The 21,174-nt window shown below is 39.7% G+C and overlaps 1 protein-coding gene across 5 annotated transcripts; it reads right to left on the bottom strand.

The window, feature by feature from the left end:
• Positions 1 to 10,136: 10,136 nt before the first annotated feature.
• On the bottom strand, positions 10,137 to 19,916 carry LOC115226734 (zinc finger protein 239-like). 5 transcript variants are annotated; one of them, XM_036515174.1, is made up of 3 exons: positions 19,779 to 19,916; positions 13,017 to 14,389; positions 10,137 to 10,681 (listed from the first exon to the last, which is right to left on the bottom strand). In XM_036515174.1, exons 2-3 carry the CDS (start codon positions 14,029 to 14,031, stop codon positions 10,623 to 10,625), a joined length of 1,074 nt encoding a protein of 357 aa, XP_036371067.1. In that variant the 5' UTR covers positions 14,032 to 14,389; positions 19,779 to 19,916; the 3' UTR covers positions 10,137 to 10,622. The 5 variants fall into 5 exon arrangements, with proteins under 5 accessions (XP_036371067.1, XP_036371069.1, XP_036371070.1 ...); XM_036515176.1 differs by having other exon boundaries at positions 10,137 to 10,688; positions 13,192 to 14,389; XM_036515177.1 differs by lacking the exon at positions 10,137 to 10,681 and having other exon boundaries at positions 12,747 to 13,228; positions 13,481 to 14,389.
• Between the last annotated feature and the right edge of the window lie 1,258 nt (positions 19,917 to 21,174).

Genomic DNA, 21,174 nt, shown 5'->3' with positions numbered 1-21,174 from the left:
GTGCGGCCTCCATTGGCTGGACTCCTTCGTTTGTACAGCGGATACCCATCGCCGCCTGTTTGAGTCTCCAAAGTGAACCGTTTAGGGAATCCCTTTGAGCAGGCTAATCCATTTTTGCAGCATGGTGTGTTGGCGTAATTTGGTCCACAGGGCCCGTGCACCATGGTAGTGCGGACAATTTCGTACAGTTCGGGGTCTTCATCGGGATCAGGAATCTCGGCGGAAATGAATTTGTCAATGTCATTAGTCTCGATTTTATTAGTTAGCCAAATAAGATGTGAGCATGTGGCAAGCCCCTCTTTTGCCACTCGACCGAAAGCATGTGGCACCTGGCATGCCCGAAAATCTGACCCTTAACTATCAAATCCATCATTTTGCCCAAATTCAGACGGAAAACCCAAGCAACGATGTCGTGTCGATGGGTGTGAGAGTGACCCGGGAGGAGTTCGCGAGTGATTTCGTTGCAGTTGGGATTGCACGTGTAGGTGATAAAGAGGTCCGGCCGGCCGTAAATGCGCACGTAGGTCAAGGCGTCTTGGGTCCTTTCACGCATATATCGTGGTCCTCCCGTGAAGGTGGAGGGTAGAATGCATGGCTTGCCGATGTTGCGAGGGTCATTTTCTTGTTGCAAGCCGTCACGGAGATGAATGTAGGAATCGGAGCGAAGATTAAGTTTAATGTATAGCAGTCTTTCCGATTCCATTTTGGCGGCCATGTCGACGGCGAACTGGTTGAATAGCTGACGACAACGGGGCAATAAGTTGAACTCACCCTCCCTAACCATGAACCGGTATGAGTAGAACGCTCTGCAGGAAACCGTCTTTGATGCCGCAGTAGTTTGATTGGAGGGCTGCGGTAAAGGAATTCCGAAGTGGTAGCCGTCTTCCCCATAAGGGAAAAGCAATGGATACTGAAGCGTGTCATAAGATCTGTGAGTCTCGCTGATCCTGCGTAGGCTGTTACCACGGGAGGAGATGATTATGTCACGGCTGTTGTGTTACTCTCCGTGTATGACTGCGGCAATTTCGTAGCACGCAGGTGCGTTGAAACGGCGTTCGTGCACCCCGTGGGGTCGTTTATCAGCATCAATGACAACGGTGAAGTTTGGAGACGGAGCACTGTCCAAGGCATACCTGAACCTGCAGACGTAGCTGTTGATATCATGAAGCATGGTTTGGAGACGGAGAAGAACGACTTTGCGGGAAACATAGCATGTACCCGGTATTATTCCAAGGCGTGCATCAACCTGCTGGTTGTAGTCAGCAATGAAGTAGATTTGGAGGAAAGAAGACTGCTGAATCTCATCTGGCAGAAGTGACCCAATAAGATGGTAGACCTGTCCCTGCACTTTGAAAGTAGGCATCCAGCCTTCTCTTGGAGGAATTTTGGCCCCGAAAGAGGTCATTTGGAATGAGCAGTTGTACTTTCGAATGATTTCAAGGAATTGTGACGATTCAGGGGTTAAACCCGCTGCGAGATCCTTCAGTGGTTGAGGTTGTTCCCGTAGGGGTGGCAGGTCCACTTTGCCACCAGAGCAGCACAAACAAGGTGGCTCTCTGGGCCATTTCTTGGCTTTGCAAAACTGGCATACAATTGTCATTGACCCTATCTTGATGTCGTCACGCAAGGAGAAGTTAATTGTGGTGTCGTAGTTGAATGCTAGTGACGACCAGAAATCGGGGGCAGGGGTACGTACACCACGAATGATATCCCGACGTTGGTTGATACTCTCAAGTCGAGTGCGCCGTGCCTCAGCAGATTGAGATGCGCGTGCGACAGCGGTAGCAGTGGCATCCCTTGAAAGCCTTTCAGCTCTCGCCTCAGCACCCTCTGAAGCCCTAGCAGAAGCAGTGTTAATGGCATCTCTGGATGTCCGAATAGTTTGTTGGTCTGGAGTTTCGGCAGATCGGGCCATGGCTGTGTTTGCGGCGTTAGGTTCTTGGCGAGCTCTCCTCTGTTGAGGTGTTTCGGCAGATCGGGCCATGGCTGTGTTTGCAGCGTCAGCAGCTTGGCGAGTTTTCCTCTGCTGTGGGGTTTCGACAGATCGTGTCCTGGTGGTGCTAGCAGCGTTAGCCGCATTCCGATTGGCCCTTTGTTCGGGGTTCTCGTGAGCTCTGCTGATGGAAGCACAGGAAGAAGCCCGCATGTTTTGCCTGGACTGTTGCTCTTTCGTCAACCTCGAGCGGAGGGAAGATCTGTACGCTGCGGCCTTTGCAAGTCGGGTAGAACAGTCGCTAGTAGTTTCAGATGCCTGAGCAGCGGCAGAACGGGAAGCTTTTTGCGAGAGGCGCAAAGCGGTTTCCTCGTGGGTCTCGCGTGCCCTTCTAGCCCTAGCAGCCGATGCCTTGGACATCCGAGGGCTGAGGAGCTTCCTTCTCTTCTTGGGTGGCATTTTGGTGGATAGCAATGTGTTTGGCAAAGGTGTAATAAAAAGGAACACGTGGGTAAGTATCTCAAAATGTATGAAAATGTGCAAAAATGGAAAAAAAGCGGGCAGCAATGTGAGTGACAACAATGAAAAAGTGACCAAACTGAACAAACAAATGGAAATGGTTTTTTGGTGCACACGACAAAAGCGGCTTAGAGTTTGCAATTAGCGTCCGAGAACCCTTAGGGTACGTCAAAAATTTAAGGTAAAACGTTTGGGGTGGTAGTTATAAAGAAAGTTTAAACAAAAAAAGTATTCGAATAACTTGCGGCTGCAGCAGCGATTAGCAGAAGTAGGCCAACGTGTGAAGCGAGCGGGTGTGAACCGAGAGAAGAAGTGGGAGTCACAAACTACGCGCACAACTGAGTGTGTCAGTGCATGTGATTGGCCAAAGGGTGTTTAATTGAGAGCATTGTTCACCGTTTGGGGAGCCAATGGGAAGAGCTGCAATCATCGTGTCAAGGACACACGCGCACGTGCGCACACAACCGCAAACGCATCTAAAGCCCAACATTGCTCGGATTTGAAGCAAAAGGAAAACATATGCCATTTCTAGTAGCCTTTATGATAAAAGCGGCAAAAATCGACTGAAATTCGCTATGTGTGCCACATATGATGTAATTAACTGATTTTTTCCAGTAATAACGTATCCTATTGGAATCAAAAGGGTCATATAGCTCCTTGGAGCAGACATGATGCTCGCTATGAATTTCCAAAAAAATTCCTGCCAATTTGTTAAAGATATTGTTGAAAATATGTCATCTTGAATTTGAACGCGATTTCCCAAAATGGCATGATTTTATCGAATTTTTTCTGATGGTAAGGTATTGCATGAAAAACTAACGTCAGAATTAAGTTCCTTAGGGTAACATTAAGCTTCACCATGAGTTTGGTGAAAATCGATTGCAAGTTGCGAAAACTACAACGGAAAATGTGTTGCATACGATAAGCTTAGATTCTCGACCCCATGTCAAATTTATCGAATTTTTTCAGAACTGGGGGAACTTTTCAAACTTTTCGCTGCGTTAGTTTTGAATTATGATATTGGGCTATGTGTGTGTCAAGTTTCGTTAGAGTCGGTTGAAAGCCGTGGTCAGGGTGAGGGTACAACCTGACAGACAAACTGCCTTTTATATATAGAGAGATATATATAAAGTAGAGATTCTGTCCATTTGTGTTTGTTTATTTGTTTGTCCTCCAAAATGAAAGTAAATGGTTCAAGGGAAACTGTTTTACTTTTTCTTATGTTATTTATATATATAAAAGAAATTCTGTCCGTTCGTGTTTGTCCTTCAAAATCAAAGTAAATGGTTCAAGGGGAACTATTATGCTTTTACTTCTTACCTAGGGAAACTATTATACTTTTCCTTCTTATCTTATTTATAGACATAAAAGAGAGATTCTGTCCATTTGTGTTTGTTTGTCCTCAGAAATGAAAGTAAATGGTTCAAGGGAAACTATTATGCTTTTTTTCTTATCCAGGGAAACTACAATGCTTTTTCCTTTTATCTTTATCTATCTATCTATATATATATATATATATATGACAGAGATTCTGTCTGTTTGTCCTCCAAAATGAAAGTAAATGGTTCAGGGAAAACTATTGTTTTTTTTCTTCTTATTTACATATATATATAAAAGAGAGATTCTGTTGGTTTGTATGTTTGTTTGTCCTCCAAAATGAAAGTAAATGGTTCAGGGAAAACTATTGTTTTTTTTCTTCTTATTTACATATATATATAAAAGAGAGATTCTGTTGGTTTGTATGTTTGTTTGTCCTCCAAAATGAAAGTAAATGGATCAAAGGAAGCTATTATGCTGTTGCCTAACCTCTCTCAACAAAAATTATGCAATGGTAAAAGATTGTGCACAAACCAATGAGGCCCATATTCTCACTGGTTGTGGTAAAGGTGACTGTGTTCATTCCTCACACACCAGTTATACCAGTTTCTGGAGAGATTGCATCTTTCCTTTGGTGGCATATTTTTTTCAATATTGTAAACCAAAAATTATGAACACAGACTAAATTACACAGTAATCTCTATTATTGTAAGCAGTTGTATGTATGATGCATGTCTTTATTTCTGTATGCAGTATCTATTCATATAGATGTATGACTATCAACTATTAACGGAGGTGCAATGGCCCAGTAGTTAGGGCAGCGGACTCGCAGTTATAGGATTGCTGTTTTGATTCCCAAGCCGGGCGTTGTGAGTATTTATTGAGCAAAAACACCTAAATCTCCATGAAGCTCTGGCAGGGGCTGGTGGCGAACCCTGCTGTATTCTTTCACCACCACTTTCTTTCTTCCTGTTTCTGTTCTACCTGTATTTCAAAGGGCCAGCCTTGTCACACTCTGTGTCACGCTGAATCTCCCCCGAGAGCTACGTTAAGGGTACACATGTCTGTGGAGTGCTTAGCCACTTGCATGTCAATTCCATGGGCAGGCTGTTTCGTTGATCGGATCAACTGGAACTCTTGTCCTGACAGAGTGCCACAAATATTAACCAAATATAAACAAATATAATGGCGGTGCCCCAGCATGGCCACAGCTCATAAGCTGAAACTAGAATCAATCAATCAATCAATCAAATTAACCAAATACAAGCATTTGTATGAACTGCTAATTTAACAGTAAATTTGCAACTGACATACCATTCTGCTGTCATAGCCGTAAAGACAGAAAGTTGCCAATGGATAATGCCATTCACATTGGGATATAATTCGAATTAAAAGTAGAAGAATAAAAATGAAACAAAATTACATGACATTCCGTTGAGGCAAGTGGAAATCAGAAATCAGAACCAAAATTGAAGTCGATCAACATCAATGGAAATTGCAGCTGTGATACCAGTGCCGGTGGCACGTAAAAAGCACCGCCCAATCGTGGCCGTTGCCAGCCTCGCCTGTCCACCGTGCCGGTGACACATAAAAAGCACCATCCGATTCACGGTCGTTGCCAGCCTCGCCTGGCCCCCGTGCCGGTGGCACGTAAAAAGCACCATCAGAACATGGCTGTTGCCAGCGTCGCCCTGACTGGCCTCCGTGCCGGTGGCACGTAAAAAGCACCATCTGTCCGTGGCCGTTTGCCAGTCCCGTCTGGCACCTGTGCCGGTGGCACGTAAAAAGCACCCACTACACTCACGGAGTGGTTGGCGTTAGGAAGGGCATCCAACCGTAGAAACATTGCCATATCAGACTGGGCCTGGTGCAGCCTTCTGGCTTCCCAGACCCCAGTTGAACCGTCCAACCCATGCTAGCATGGAAAGCGGACACTAAATGATGATGATGTATAGAGATGTTATTCTTTCACTTTTGACATGAAATGCCAAACCATTGCCAATGTTATATTGTTTTAATGCAAATGAACCCCCCAAAAAAAGTAACATGTTAACACTCACAGGGTCTGATACTATTATCGTGTAAAATTGATTTAATTTGGTTGAGCTGTCTGAGAATGCATTGGGAACAGACAGGCAAAGAATTTTATATAAATAGATTATATAATTGCCATTACTGCATTGATAAATAATAACATGTGCAAGTCACTTATTGTTATCGTTTAATAAACAAACAGAAATTCATCTTTCTCCTACTTCAATTATTGCATGTTTTTTTCTTTCATGACACACAAGCATGTATCTGACTCATACACTGTTCACTTCCCAGACATTTGTACATTACTGCATATGCTTTATACGTACTTTATGACAAGTTGTGGTGCACCTGAGCACTGTATACAATAATTTCATTATTTTTTTATGAGTGAAACAAGTACACGAATAAAAGTATATACATATATACACATACATAATATACATATACACGTACACAATATATAACACACACACATACATATATATGTTTATATAAAAGAAGGGAAATGTTAAAGTTGGCATTTAAAAGGAGACAGGGAAAGAGAGAACAAAGTAAAAGAGAAGGACATATGAAGGATATAAAATAGGAAAGGGAGGGTTGTTATTATTATTGTCGGAGCACTGCATCCTTCAAAACTTCCATGCTTCCTGAGATTCGCCAACACTACACCTGATTTTCTCCCCTCCATACACACGCAAGCATGTATCTGACTCATACATTGTTCGCTTTCCAGACATTTGTACATTACTGCATATGCTTTATACGCACTTTTGACAAGTTGTGGTGCACCCGAGCACTGTATACAATAATTTCATTATTATTATTATCAATAATTGCCATTACTGGATTGATAAATACAATAAATCATAAAATTCTTTTATTATTGTCATGTAACAAACAAACAGAAGTTCATGCATAAAATTTATCTTTTTTCTAATTCAATTATTACATATTTTTTATTATAAAAATACACACATACAGGAGGAGTAAATTATATATATAATAATACTTTGAACGTGGCTGCCCAGAAGTAGTAAAAGTAACTCAATGACGAGCATTACTGCTACTTTATTATATATACAAGATGCCAACTTGTTGAAAGCATGTTTTCTCTCCACCCTGGAAATTGGTGGCCAAGATAAAACTCTGAGTTTCGGATGCCAAGATGGAAATTCACGCCGCCATCTCTTCAGTTATGGCCGCATAATTGAAGAGATGGCGGTGTGAATTTCACCTCGGCATCCGGAACTCATGAGTTTTATCTTGGCCACCGAATAATTGTCACATATTACATTTACAGATAATTTCCTCTATTTACATAATATCGAGGTCTCTTTCTTTCTTTTATCTTACCATTTTTATCAATCGTCCGGGTTGCAGATCCGTGGAATAAGCTGCCGGACGAGATAGTGAAGATGCCGAAGACCGCTCGGTTGAAGGTCTCTCTTGACCAGAAATGGCCTGAATTCTTTGCATGAACACCCCTGTACATAACTCCATGTCCCCCTACATGGCCTAGCTTTTTGCTTTTTGAGCCAACTTAACTTAACTTATATATATATGGAAAGGAAATGGAAATTGCAGCTGTGGTACCAGTGCAGGTGGTACGTAAGAGAACCATCTGAATGTGGCCGTTGCCAGCGCTGCCCCGACTGGCCTCTGTGCCGGTGGTACGTAAAAAGCACCATCAGAACATGGCTGTTGCCAGCGTCGCCCTGACTGGCCTCCGTGCCGGTGGCACGTAAAAAGCACCATCTGTCCGTGGCCGTTTGCCAGTCCCGTCTGGCACCTGTGCCGGTGGCACGTAAAAAGCACCCACTACACTCACGGAGTGGTTGGCGTTAGGAAGGGCATCCAACCGTAGAAACATTGCCATATCAGACTGGGCCTGGTGCAGCCTTCTGGCTTCCCAGACCCCAGTTGAACCGTCCAACCCATGCTAGCATGGAAAGCGGACACTAAATGATGATGATGTATAGAGATGTTATTCTTTCACTTTTGACATGAAATGCCAAACCATTGCCAATGTTATATTGTTTTAATGCAAATGAACCCCCCAAAAAAAGTAACATGTTAACACTCACAGGGTCTGATACTATTATCGTGTAAAATTTGATTTAATTTGGTTGAGCTGTCTGAGAATGCATTGGGAACAGACAGGCAAAGAATTTTATATAAATAGATTATATAATTGCCATTACTGCATTGATAAATAATAACATGTGCAAGTCACTTATTGTTATCGTTTAATAAACAAACAGAAATTCATCTTTCTCCTACTTCAATTATTGCATGTTTTTTTCTTTCATGACACACAAGCATGTATCTGACTCATACACTGTTCACTTCCCAGACATTTGTACATTACTGCATATGCTTTATACGTACTTTATGACAAGTTGTGGTGCACCTGAGCACTGTATACAATAATTTCATTATTTTTTTATGAGTGAAACAAGTACACGAATAAAAGTATATACATATATACACATACATAATATACATATACACGTACACAATATATAACACACACACATACATAATATATGTTTATATAAAAGAAGGGAAATGTTAAAGTTGGCATTTAAAAGGAGACAGGGAAAGAGAGAACAAAGTAAAAGAGAAGGACATATGAAGGATATAAAATAGGAAAGGGAGGGTTGTTATTATTATTGTCGGAGCACTGCATCCTTCAAAACTTCCATGCTTCCTGAGATTCGCCAACACTACACCTGATTTTCTCCCCTCCATACACACGCAAGCATGTATCTGACTCATACATTGTTCACTTCCCAGACATTTGTACATTACTGCATATGCTTTATACGTACTTTATGACAAGTTGTGGTGCACCTGAGCACTGTATACAATAATTTCATTATTTTTTTATGAGTGAAACAAGTACACGAATAAAAGTATATACATATATACACATACATAATATACATATACACGTACACAATATATAACACACACACATACATAATATATGTTTATATAAAAGAAGGGAAATGTTAAAGTTGGCATTTAAAAGGAGACAGGGAAAGAGAGAACAAAGTAAAAGAGAAGGACATATGAAGGATATAAAATAGGAAAGGGAGGGTTGTTATTATTATTGTCGGAGCACTGCATCCTTCAAAACTTCCATGCTTCCTGAGATTCGCCAACACTACACCTGATTTTCTCCCCTCCATACACACGCAAGCATGTATCTGACTCATACACTGGTCGCTTTCCAGACATTTGTACATTACTGCATATGCTTTATACGCACTTTTGACAAGTTGTGGTGCACCCGAGCACTGTATACAATAATTTCATTATTTTTATTATCAATAATTGCCATTACTGGATTGATAAATACAATAAATCATAAAATTCTTTTATTATTGTCATGTAACAAACAAACAGAAGTTCATGCATAAAATTTATCTTTTTTCTAATTCAATTATTACATATTTTTTATTATAAAAATACACACATACAGGAGGAGTAAATTATATATATAATAATACTTTGAACGTGGCTGCCCAGAAGTAGTAAAAGTAACTCAATGACGAGCATTACTGCTACTTTATTATATATACAAGATGCCAACTTGTTGAAAGCATGTTTTCTCTCCACCCTGGAAATTGGTGGCCAAGATAAAACTCTGAGTTTCGGATGCCAAGATGGAAATTCACGCCGCCATCTCTTCAGTTATGGCCGCATAATTGAAGAGATGGCGGTGTGAATTTCCACCTCGGCATCCGGAACTCATGAGTTTTATCTTGGCCACCGAATAATTGTCACATATTACATTTACAGATAATTTCCTCTATTTACATAATATCGAGGTCTCTTTCTTTCTTTTATCTTACCATTTTTATCAATCGTCCGGGTTGCAGATCCGTGGAATAAGCTGCCGGACGAGATAGTGAAGATGCCGAAGACCGCTCGGTTGAAGGTCTCTCTTGACCAGAAATGGCCTGAATTCTTTGCATGAACACCCCTGTACATAACTCCATGTCCCCCTACATGGCCTAGCTTTTTGCTTTTTGAGCCAACTTAACTTAACTTATATATATATATGGAAAGGAAATGGAAATTGCAGCTGTGGTACCAGTGCAGGTGGTACGTAAGAGAACCATCTGAATGTGGCCGTTGCCAGCGCTGCCCCGACTGGCCTCTGTGCCGGTGGTACGTAAAAAGCACCATCCGATCGTGGCCATTTGCCAGCCTTGCTTGGCCCCCGTGCCAGTGGCACGTAAAAAGCACCCACTACACTCACGGAGTGGTTGGCGTTAGGAAGGGCATCCAGCCGTAGAAACATTGCCAGATCAGACTGGGCCTGGTGCAGCCTTCTGGCTTCCCAGACCCCAGTTGAACCGTCCAACCCATGATAGCATGGAAAGCGGACGCTAAACGATGATGATGAAGTTATCAAGAAACTATATATAAGGAAAATACTAACATAATTATCAAAGGGCAGTACCTATTCTATTGGAGTAAACTCAAGTAAAAGTAGACAATTACTGTAGAAAATTTACTCACAGAAATTACTGCCTAGGGTGCCACCTATGGTCCACAATGGAGCAAGTCTAAGTAGAGTAGTCTCTCCAATTGGTCAATTACAATTTGAACTGAGGTCACAAGTTAAAACCATTAGAAAGGATTTGTTTGTAAAATAAAATAAGAAAAACGTTAAGGCAGGAGAAGTTAATGATTTACCACAGATATTACAGGAATATGTCTCTCTTGAATGAACATGTTTGTGAGAAGTTTAAGTACTACTTTGATAGAATGATTTACCACAGATATTACAGTGATATGGCTTCTATCCTGTATGGACACGTTTGTGTGTAGTCATGATATTACTTTGAGAGAATGATTTACCACAAATGTGACAATTTAAGGCACTTCGCTGAGAGAATGATGTACCACAGGTATCACAATGATATGGCTTCTCTCCTGTATGAATACGTGTATGTCTAGTCAATGTAGCACTTTCGGAGAATGACTTGCCACAGATTTCACAGTGAAACGGCCTTTCCCCTGTATAAACATGTATGTGAGAACTTAAAGCGCTTCGGTCAGAGAATGATGTACCACAGACATCACAGTGATAAGGCTTCTCTCCTGTATGAAGACGTAAGACTTTAAGGCACTTTGGTCAGAGAATGATGTGCTGCAGACATCACAGTGGTAAGACTTCTCTCTAGTATGAATACGTTTGTGTGTAATCAAGTTACTACACTGAGGGACTGAAGACGTAATCTGAAATAAATTTCTTTATTTCATTAATGTTTTTACTCAGTAGAGTTAAGTGAGTCGTCATAAACTGGTGTGATAAATAGTGAGTCACGACTCTAAAAAGTTTGGGAACCACTGAACTAGACTAAAGGATTCTTTTGACTTCATGATGCTTCTGCTCTTTTGCTACCCTCTTAAAAAAGTGCAGGCTGCATTTCATTGTGGCCCCAACATCTGTAAGGTTCCTTATACACCCAGTAAGTTTATAAATTATTTAAAAAGTATAGGAGTGATCACCAGGACGCATTGAACCTGATGTTGATTCTATTATTGAGCGTAGCAAGAGACAGGATCATCCTTCTCACAGGCCTCACTGAAGATGTAATCTGAAATAAATTTCTTAATTTCATTAATGCTTTTACTCAGTAGAGTTAAGTGGGTCGTCATAAACTGGTGTGATAAATAGTGGGTCGCGACTCTAAAAAGTTTGGGAACCACTGTTCTAGTGTTAACCGTTTAGCATTTAAACCAGCCACAACTGGCCCAAATATGCTACCTCTTTTATTTTCAAACTAACCAGAGTTGGCCTCTTACACCTACCCTACAATGTTATTCTAAAAATACTCAACCACATCGTCATCACTTGAAAGCTGTGAGTTAATGCAGGACAAATTGAAAATAACGTGAATAAACATCACATTGGACAGAATGAACTACATGGGCGCAGGAGTGGCTGTGTGGTAAGTAGCTTGCTCACCAACCACATGGTTCCAGGTTCAGTCCCACTGCGTGGAATCTTGGGCAAGTGTCTTCTACTATAGCCTTGGGCCGACCAATGCCTTGTGAGTGGATTTGGTAGATGGAAACTGAAAGAAGCCTGTCGTATATATGTATATATATATATATATATGTATGTGTGTGTATATGTTTGTGTGTCTGTGTTTGTCCCCTAGCATTGCTTGACAACCGATGCTGGTGTGTTTACGTCCCCGTCACTTAGCGGTTCGGCAAAAGAGACCGATAGAATAAGTACTGGGCTTACAAAGTCCCAGGGTCAATTTGCTCGACTAAAGGCAGTGCTCCAGCATGGCCACAGTCAAATGACTGAAACAAGTAAAAGAGTAAAGAGTATAGTAAAGGGTTAAGTCGTCACTTACAGGGAATGTTTTAGCACAAATATCAGTGGGAACACTTCAGCCCTGCCATGATCTCGTTTGTGAGAAGGTAATTTGCTATTTTGAGTGAATGACTTCTTGTATGGATATGTCTGTGATCAGATAAGCGAGAACTCATAGTGAATGATTTCCCCACAGATATCATTGTGATATGGTTTCTCTTCTGTGTGAAAATGTCTGTGAGTTTCTGATTTGTCATTTAGGGAGAATTATTTATCACAGACATCACAGGAATAGGGTGTCTCAATAAATTAGCTTACTATTAAAAGAGAAATATTTGTTACAGATGCCTAGACTGGCTTCCGTGCCGGTGGCACGTAAAAAGCACCAATCCGATCATGGCCGTTGCCAGCTTCCCCTGGCACGTAAAAAGCACCCACTACACTCACGGAGTGGTTGGCATTAGGAAGGCATCCAGCGGTAAAAACACTGCCAGATCAGACTGGAGCCTGGTGCAGCCTTCTGGCTTCCCAGATTCCCGGTCGAACCGTCCAACCCATGCTAGCATGAAAAGCAGACGTTAAATGATGATGATGATGTCACAGTAACATGGCTTTTGTATGAATACCTTCATGAGTTAAAGCACTGATGAAAGAGAAGAGATGTTACAGGAATATGGTGTCTCTCTTGAATGAAAATGTTTGTGAGAAGTTAAGCACTACTTTGAGAGAAGGATTTACTACAAATGATATGGTTTCTATCCTATATGAGCATGTATACGAGTACACCACAGTGATAAGGCCTCTCGCTGGCATGATTACGTTTGTGACATTTTAAAACACTTTGGTCTGAGAATGATGTACCACAGATATCACAGTGATAGGGCTTCTCTGCTGTATGAACACGTATGTGCCTAGTCAAGTTACTTTTTTGAGAGAATGATTTACCACAAGTGTCACAGTGAAACGGTTTCTCTCCTGTATGAACAAGTTGGTGTATAGTCAAGTTATTACTTTGAGGGAAAGATTTACCACAGATGTCACAGTGAAATGGCTTCTCTCCTGTATGAACACGTATGTGAGACTCCAAGGCACTTTGCTGAGAGAATGATGCACTGCAGACATTACAGTGAAACGGCTTTTCTCCAGTATGAATACGTTTGTGTGAAGTCAAGCTACCTTTCTGAGGGAATGATATACCACAAATGTCACAGTCATATGGCTTATCTCCTATATGAATACGTCGGTGTTTGGTCAAGCTGTCTTTTCCCCGGAATGATTTGTCACAGATGTCACAGTGAAATGGCTTCTCTCCTGTATGAAAACGCTTGTGAGAATCTAAAGAACTCCGCTGAGAGAATGATGTACCACAGACATCACAGTGAAATGGCTTCTCTCCTGTATGAATTTGCTTGTGTATAGATAAATTACCATTTTGAGTGAATGATTTACCACAGACATCACAGTGATATGGCTTCTCTCCAGTATGAATACGTTTGTGTTTAGTCAGTGAAACATTTATAGAGAATGATTTACCACAAGTGTCACAGTGAAATGGCTTCTCCCCTGTATGAACACGTATATGAGAATTTAAAGCATTGTGGTTAGAGAATGACCTACTACAGACATTACAGTGAAATGGCTTCTCTCCTGTATGAATACGTTTGTGTGTACTCAAGTTACAACTCTGAGAGAATGATTTATCACAAATGTCACAATGAAATGGCTTCTCTCCTCTATGAATACGTTTGTGCGTATTCAAGCTGCTCTTTTGAGAGAAAGACTTTTTACAGACATCACACTCATGTGACAATTTTTGGCTCCCTTTTTCTCTATTTTCTGGAAAAATCAGTTTCTTTATTTTCTCACTCTTTTCCATTATTTTTCTTCAAAAATCACAGTATATATCTTTTTTCACCTTTTTGATTCTATAGTATTTTGTTTCCAAATATTTCGACTGCTCTATTTCTGTCCCTTATCACCTTTGTCCCAAAGTTCTTTAGTAAATTTATCCAAGTTTAGTTTGAACAAAGACTCATCTTGTAGACACTCCAGCCAGTGATGTCCAGAAGGTTTGCTAATAATACTTTTCAGAGTAAATATATCAGAGGAATTCTGCCATAGATTTAGAGAAACAATCTTATATATCTGTTCTGTACAATATTTCCATTTTGGTCTTTAAAAAGATGATAAATAATGAGGATGTATCTTCAGTTATGCCAATGTCATCTGATATTCTGAAATAATAAAGAAACAACAGTGTAAGATAGAGAGGCTACTTAAAAAATACAGATTCAACATTTCCATAGAGATAAATTCTAGAAATAAACATTTAACTGAACAACAGAACTTTCTAATTTATTAGAATTTACATCAGAAAATCTTCTGTGAAGCTAACATATTTTTAAACTCCAGCTACACATTCACACACACACACACACATATATATATATGTATATATATATATACTTTTCCTTGTATCAGTTGTTTTGGCTGTGGCTATACTGGAGCATCACCTTAGAAGGTGTTAGTTGATCAAATCAACCCTAGGACTTCACTTTTGAGCCTAGTACTTATATTGGCCTCTTTTGTGAAACCACTAAATAATGGTGACATATACACACCAACACTGGTTATCAAGTGTTGGTGGGGCGTCAAACAGTCACAAAGACACACAGAGATATATATGTATATACACATAAATACTCATTAATATATATATATATATATATAATATATTAATCAATATAGGGTGGCAAAAAAATTTTGTAGAATTTCTTTGCCACCAGCGGCCTAGTGGGAAAAAATTAAATAGTCATAGACCATTTATAAGTTCAACATCACAATCAAGGAACGGCCATAATAGGCCATTCACCCACTAGAAATAACAGCCAAAGCTTCAACCGCAAAATAACATTAATTCCGCAAACCAGGAGAAAATTAAAAATTACAGGGTAAATGTTTTTTAATTTTCTCCTGGTTTGCGGAATTAATGTTATTTGCGGTTGAAGCTTTGGCTGTTATTTCTAGTGGGTGAATGGCCTATTATGGCCGTTCCTTGATTGTGATATATATATATATATATATATATTGGGCTTCCTTCAGTTTCTATCTACCAAATCCAATCACAAGGATTTGGTCGGCTAATGTCTATTGTATAAAATACTTGCCTAAGTAGGTACGCAGTGGGATTGAACCTGGAAACATATATATATATATATATGCTTACACGTTAATATATATGTATGTGTATGTATATACATGTGTGTGTATGTGAAGGTATTGGGGTTAGTGGTCTGAGCAATCAGCTCCTAATAAGGTCATAATTCCAATTCCCAGCAGTGTGCTGTGTTGTTGAGCAAGACATGTTGCTCCAGGTTCACTCAGCTGACAAAACTGAATTGTACGAGTAATTTGAAGGGCCAGCCTTATCACATGGTCACATGCTTAATATGTGAGAGCTCCGTTATGGGTGAGCGTGTCTGTGGGGTGCTCAGCCACTTACATGTTAATTTGAAGAGTAGGCTGTTCTGTTGATTGGAATTAGAAAAGCCTGACAGGGAAAGAGGTGTCATTATCCCATTGTAGGAGGGTAAAGGAGCCTACCACAACTGCAACAATTATAGGGCTGTTTCTCTCCTCTCAGTTGCCACTAAGTCATCTGCTTGCTTCTCAGCAGTCAGGTTTCCCACCAAAGAGGTCAATACTGAAAACATGACTTTAAAGACTGAAGGGAAAAAAAAGAGAAAAAATTTTAAAAAAGGTGAAAGAAATTACTCATTTTGCCCCACCTACTAAGTTTTGTTCCCTTTCTCTATATCAAGAAACAAACATTCGATGCAGAAAGTGGTGTAGATGTTCTTCAGTTTCTATTTGGCTGTCTTCATATTTATTATGGTTGAATGAGATATTCCCACAAAGATCATCATCATCATCATTTAACGTCCGTTCTCCATGCTAGCATGGGTTGGACGGTTCGACCGGGGATCTGGGAAGCCAGAAGGCTGCACCAGGCTCCGGTCTTATCTGGCAAAGTTTCTACAGCTGGATGCCCTTCCTAACGCCAACCACTCCGTGAGTGTAGTGGGTGCTTTTTACGTGCCACCTGCACTGGTGCCAGGCGAGGCTGGCATCGGCCACGGTCGGATTGGTGCATTTTATGGAAGCCAGTCGAGGCGGCACTGGCTTCGGCTACGATTCGGATGTTGGGATTGACATGTGCCCTTCATTTAACCATCTTACAAACAATAACTCTGAGCCCCTTTTTGAACTCCACCTGTCTAACACCCGTGGACATATTTACAAAGTCAGAAAACAGCACAGCTCCCATGACTTTAGGAAACATTTTTTCACGCTGAGAGTTGCTGAAGCATGGAACAAACTGCCGGCATCAGTAGTTAGTTGTTGGAGCACTGCATCCTTCAAATCTTCCATGCTTCCTGAGATTCGCCAACACTACACCTGATTTTCTCCCCTCCATACACACGCAAGCATATATCTGACTCATACACTGTTCACTTCCCAGACATTTGTACATTACTGCATATGCAGACACCCATAAAATTATTAACCATCTCATTAACAATAACTCTGAGCCCCTTTTCAAACTCCACCTGTCGGCTTATTTACAAAATCAGAAAACAGCACAGCTCCCATGACTTTCGGAAACATTTTTTCACTTAAAACTGATTTCTTTTACTACTTGCTCTTGATAAAATGACAAGAGCGGTCAAATACCTTTCCTGGAGACGTATTAAAGCGTCAATTCCAAAGATATTTTCATTTGGTTCTCGTTCATTTTACCAAATTCAATTCCATATAAATACTGGAGAGTAATTTCCATTCGTCAATAAAGAACTATGTGATTAAACGGGAAGGCGGCCCTAAATTCCGGTCTGAAAGCTACGTCCCACAGAGATGACAAGAATTAAAGCACCTCTCAGTTTCATTCAAACAAATCTGAAGCTAGTACAAGACTTATGACGGCATTCCTTCGATATAACTCGACAAAAGTCAAACCATTTCACTTCGGATATTTCCGTGGAAGCAAATGACAGTTCGATTCTGTTTGGAAATTTGCAGATTTTACATAAATATAGGGCGTAACAAATATCAGAAAATCAAAAAAAAAATGTGTGTAATAGGTGTAAAACAACTTCCTATGAACGAATATGAAAAAAAAAATTCGCGCACGCGAAAGGGGGGTGGGGGAGAGGCCTCGGAAAATTCACATCGGGAAGTTCCGAAAGCGTCTGAGGAGCTGACCCGGGCACCAAAACAAAAAAAAAATAGTGTAATATGTGTAAAACAACTTGCTCTAAACGAATATGACAAAAAAAAATGCGCTCTCGCGAAAGAGGGGTGGGGGAGAGGCCTCGGAATATTTATATCGGGAATTTCCGAAAGCGTCTGAACCGGGCACAAAAACAAAAACAGCGTAATAGGTGTAAAACAACTTGCTCTAAACGACTATCATGAAAAAAATGCGCGCTCGCGAAAGGGGGGTGGGGGAGAGGCTTCGGAAATTTCACATCTTCAGTCCACGGCCTTTAAACTAAGAAAAAATAGTGTAATTGGTGTAAAACTACTTGTTCTAAACGAGTATCAAGAACACACACTCACACATGAATCATAAACTCCGTATTTCGCAAAAAAAAAAAAAATAAAGAGAAGAAATTCTGGAAAAAGTGAAGAAATGTTGGATCTCATTCCTTGGTTAAAGCTATTTTAAACATTAAATTTATGCTTTTCTTTGAAATAGTTCAGATATATGCAATTCTTCTCACTTATTAAGATGCATTTATCAGAAAAAAAGAGACAGAAAAAATAATTATTTTGTGTCAATCCTTCCCTAATTATCCTTTATTAATTAGTTTTGGCGTGTATTTTTTTCCCAAATTTATTTTTTCACCTTTACAACACTGTTTAGTAAAGCAATTAATTATCTTTATAATTTGCATATTTGACTTATTAATCAAAATTCTCTCGATGTAATATATACTAAGTAATGCATCCTTCATTTATGTGTTCCGTTCTGTATTATGCATGCGTGACTGTTTGTATGTAAGTGTGTTTAACTGTGCACATGAATGTGAATATTAAAGAACATATTTATTTACTATGATTGTTATTTTCAGAACAAATAAATCTTTTGGCTGTTATGTTATTGATGTTATTATTATTGCTAGTTAAAGGGTGGTGACTTGGCTGAATATTTTGAGTCTTGTAGTATGTAGTTGTGTTAGTCAATATTCTGAGTTCAAATCCAACTCATTTCTTTATCATCGTTATCGATGGACCACTCAAAGAGGTATGTATACATTATCATTTTCGTAACATAATTTCTGTAGTATTTCAAGATGTTTCTGACACGTATTTTGATTCACATGGCGGAGATCCAACATTTCTTCACTTTTTCCAGAATTTCTTCTCTTTATTATTTTTTTTTTTGCGAAATACGGAGTTTATGATTCATGTGTGAGTGTGTGTTCTTGATACTCGTTTAGAACAAGTAGTTTTACACCAATTACACTATTTTTTCTTAGTTTAAAGGCCGTGGACTGAAGATGTGAAATTTCCGAAGCCTCTCCCCCACCCCCCTTTCGCGAGCGCGCATTTTTTTCATGATAGTCGTTTAGAGCAAGTTGTTTTACACCTATTACGCTGTTTTTGTTTTTGTTTTTGTGCCCGGTTCAGACGCTTTCGGAAATTCCCGATATAAATATTCCGAGGCCTCTCCCCCACCCCTCTTTCGCGAGAGCGCATTTTTTTTTGTCATATTCGTTTAGAGCAAGTTGTTTTACACATATTACACTATTTTTTTTTTGTTTTGGTGCCCGGGTCAGCTCCTCAGACGCTTTCGGAACTTCCCGATGTGAATTTTCCGAGGCCTCTCTCCCACCCCCCTTTCGCGTGCGCGAATTTTTTTTTTCATATTCGTTCATAGGAAGTTGTTTTACACCTATTACACACATTTTTTTTTTGATTTTCTGATATTTGTTACGCCCTATATTAACCGATTTTACATACACACATGAAACGGGTGTAGAACGAATATGCAAGGCTTTCTTTCTTCAAGTTTATAACTTTATGACTTTTGGTCATTATGGAGGAAAGCAACGTCGGGTATCTTTAATTTTACAAAACAAGAACTATGTGGGAATGAGTAGCTTCCAGAAAGCAAGCGATTCACTAAGTAAAAATCGGAAAAAAAAGCCCAGGATTTTATAACATCCCACGGAAGTTTCCAGAAGAGTTCTGAAATGTCCTTTAGAATAATTCTGGCTAAAACCTACAATGATTTCAGTTGAAATCTTTCTAACCAATGTCATAATGGTAAGAAAATAATAAGAAATTACTCATTTTGCCCCGCTTACTATTTCTTCCCCTTCCCGATACCAAGAAACGAACATTCGATAAATTATAATAAAACATTCGTTTCTCAACATTTCTGGGGTTGTAGAGTATTTGGGATATTTCTCCAACTAAAATACCCAACAAACTTAAGAGGAAACGATGGAGAGAGTAGAAGGTAGCCACCATAGCTAGAAATAGCAGCTAAATGTGGAACAAAATCTGATACACGAATTATTGAAAGATTAAATGTTTTCATTGTTTAATACTTACGGAAATGTCTTTATAAAAGATGGTGTCGTTGTTATGAGTGCGTCAGGTGGTAGAGAAATGTTTTATAAATGTATTGCCGAGTGAATTAATAGAAATTCTGGCGCCAAACAAAGCTTGTCAAGATGTAATGAATAGAAGCGGAAATAGGCTTAGTGCGCATGCGTATGTAATAGGTGTGAGATATTCACATTTTGGCACAATGCCAGCAATTTCGGGGGAGGGGAGGGTGCGTAAGTCGATTACCGCGGACCTCAGTTGTTAACTGGTATTTATTTTATTGAACCCCAGCAAAAAGGTGAAAGGCAAACTTTATTTGGATCTTTTCGCTTTGACCGGCAGATTTTTAACACAATTTCTAGTTAACTAAACACTTTTAAACTTCGTATACTGGTAGAATGTGTTTATAAAACATCTTTTTCTCTTGGCTTTATTGAGAAAATTCTATAGTTTGTAAGATATTTGTTGGGATCTACATTGGATTCCACATTTTTTTTTCTCTTGGCTTTCTTGAGAAAATTGTAATTTGTAAGTTTAACGTAGCTTAATTTTTCGAATTAAGCTACGTTTTCGAATTTTAACCAATCCTATTGCCTCTATTGAGCTAAAATCAAAGATCCCGGAATTTTTATTCCCTAAAAAAATAATATATAAATATTATACATAGGCGCAGGAGTGGCTGTGTGGTAAATAGCTTGCTAACCAACCACATGGTTCGGGTTCAGTCCCACTGCGTGGCATCTTGGGCAAGTGTCTTCTGCTATAGCCCCGGGCCGACCAATGCCTTGTGAGTGGATTTGGTAGACGGAAACTGAAAGAAGCCTGTCGTATATATGTATATATATATGTGTGTGTGTGTTTGTCCCCTAGCATTGCTTGACAACCGATGCTGGTGTGTTTACGTCCCCGTAACTTAGCGGTTCGGCAAAAGAGACCGATTGAATAAGTACTGGGCTTACAAAAGAATAAGTTCCGGGGTCGATCTGCTCGACTAAAGGCGGTGCTCCAGCATGGCCACAGTCAAATGACTGAAACAAGTAAAAGAGTAAAAGAGAGAGATATATATATATATATATATATATATATATATATATATACCGGAGTAAACACATAAATGTGAAACAAGGTGGAAAAAAGAGTACTCAAATACCAGTGGTAGAGTAATATGCTTTATTTTAAGCAGTTTTTGCTAGCAAAAACTGTCTGATGAACGGCAACGAGAAACTCAGAGTAACAGATTTTGTTGAATTTTCTGCTGCTTAAAATAAAGTATATATATATATATATATCTGTAAATATATACTTATGCATGACTGTGTCTGTATATATATTCATGTCTACATGTGTGCTTTTTATTTGCACAGTAAAGATGTATTCTAGAAATTTAACCCAGAGATGC

The sequence above is a fragment of the Octopus sinensis genome, linkage group LG30 (assembly GCF_006345805.1).
Source record: "Octopus sinensis linkage group LG30, ASM634580v1, whole genome shotgun sequence".
Classification (NCBI taxonomy): domain Eukaryota; kingdom Metazoa; phylum Mollusca; class Cephalopoda; order Octopoda; family Octopodidae; genus Octopus; species Octopus sinensis.
The sequence above is the reverse complement of the archived record's forward strand: the minus strand, read 5'-3'. Positions and strand labels throughout refer to the sequence as shown.

Excerpts from the sequence above, each read along its gene's own strand:
- LOC115226734 (XM_036515173.1), bottom strand. The coding sequence starts at position 14,031 with ATGGAAAAGAGTGAGAAAATAAAGAAACTGATTTTTCCAGAAAATAGA.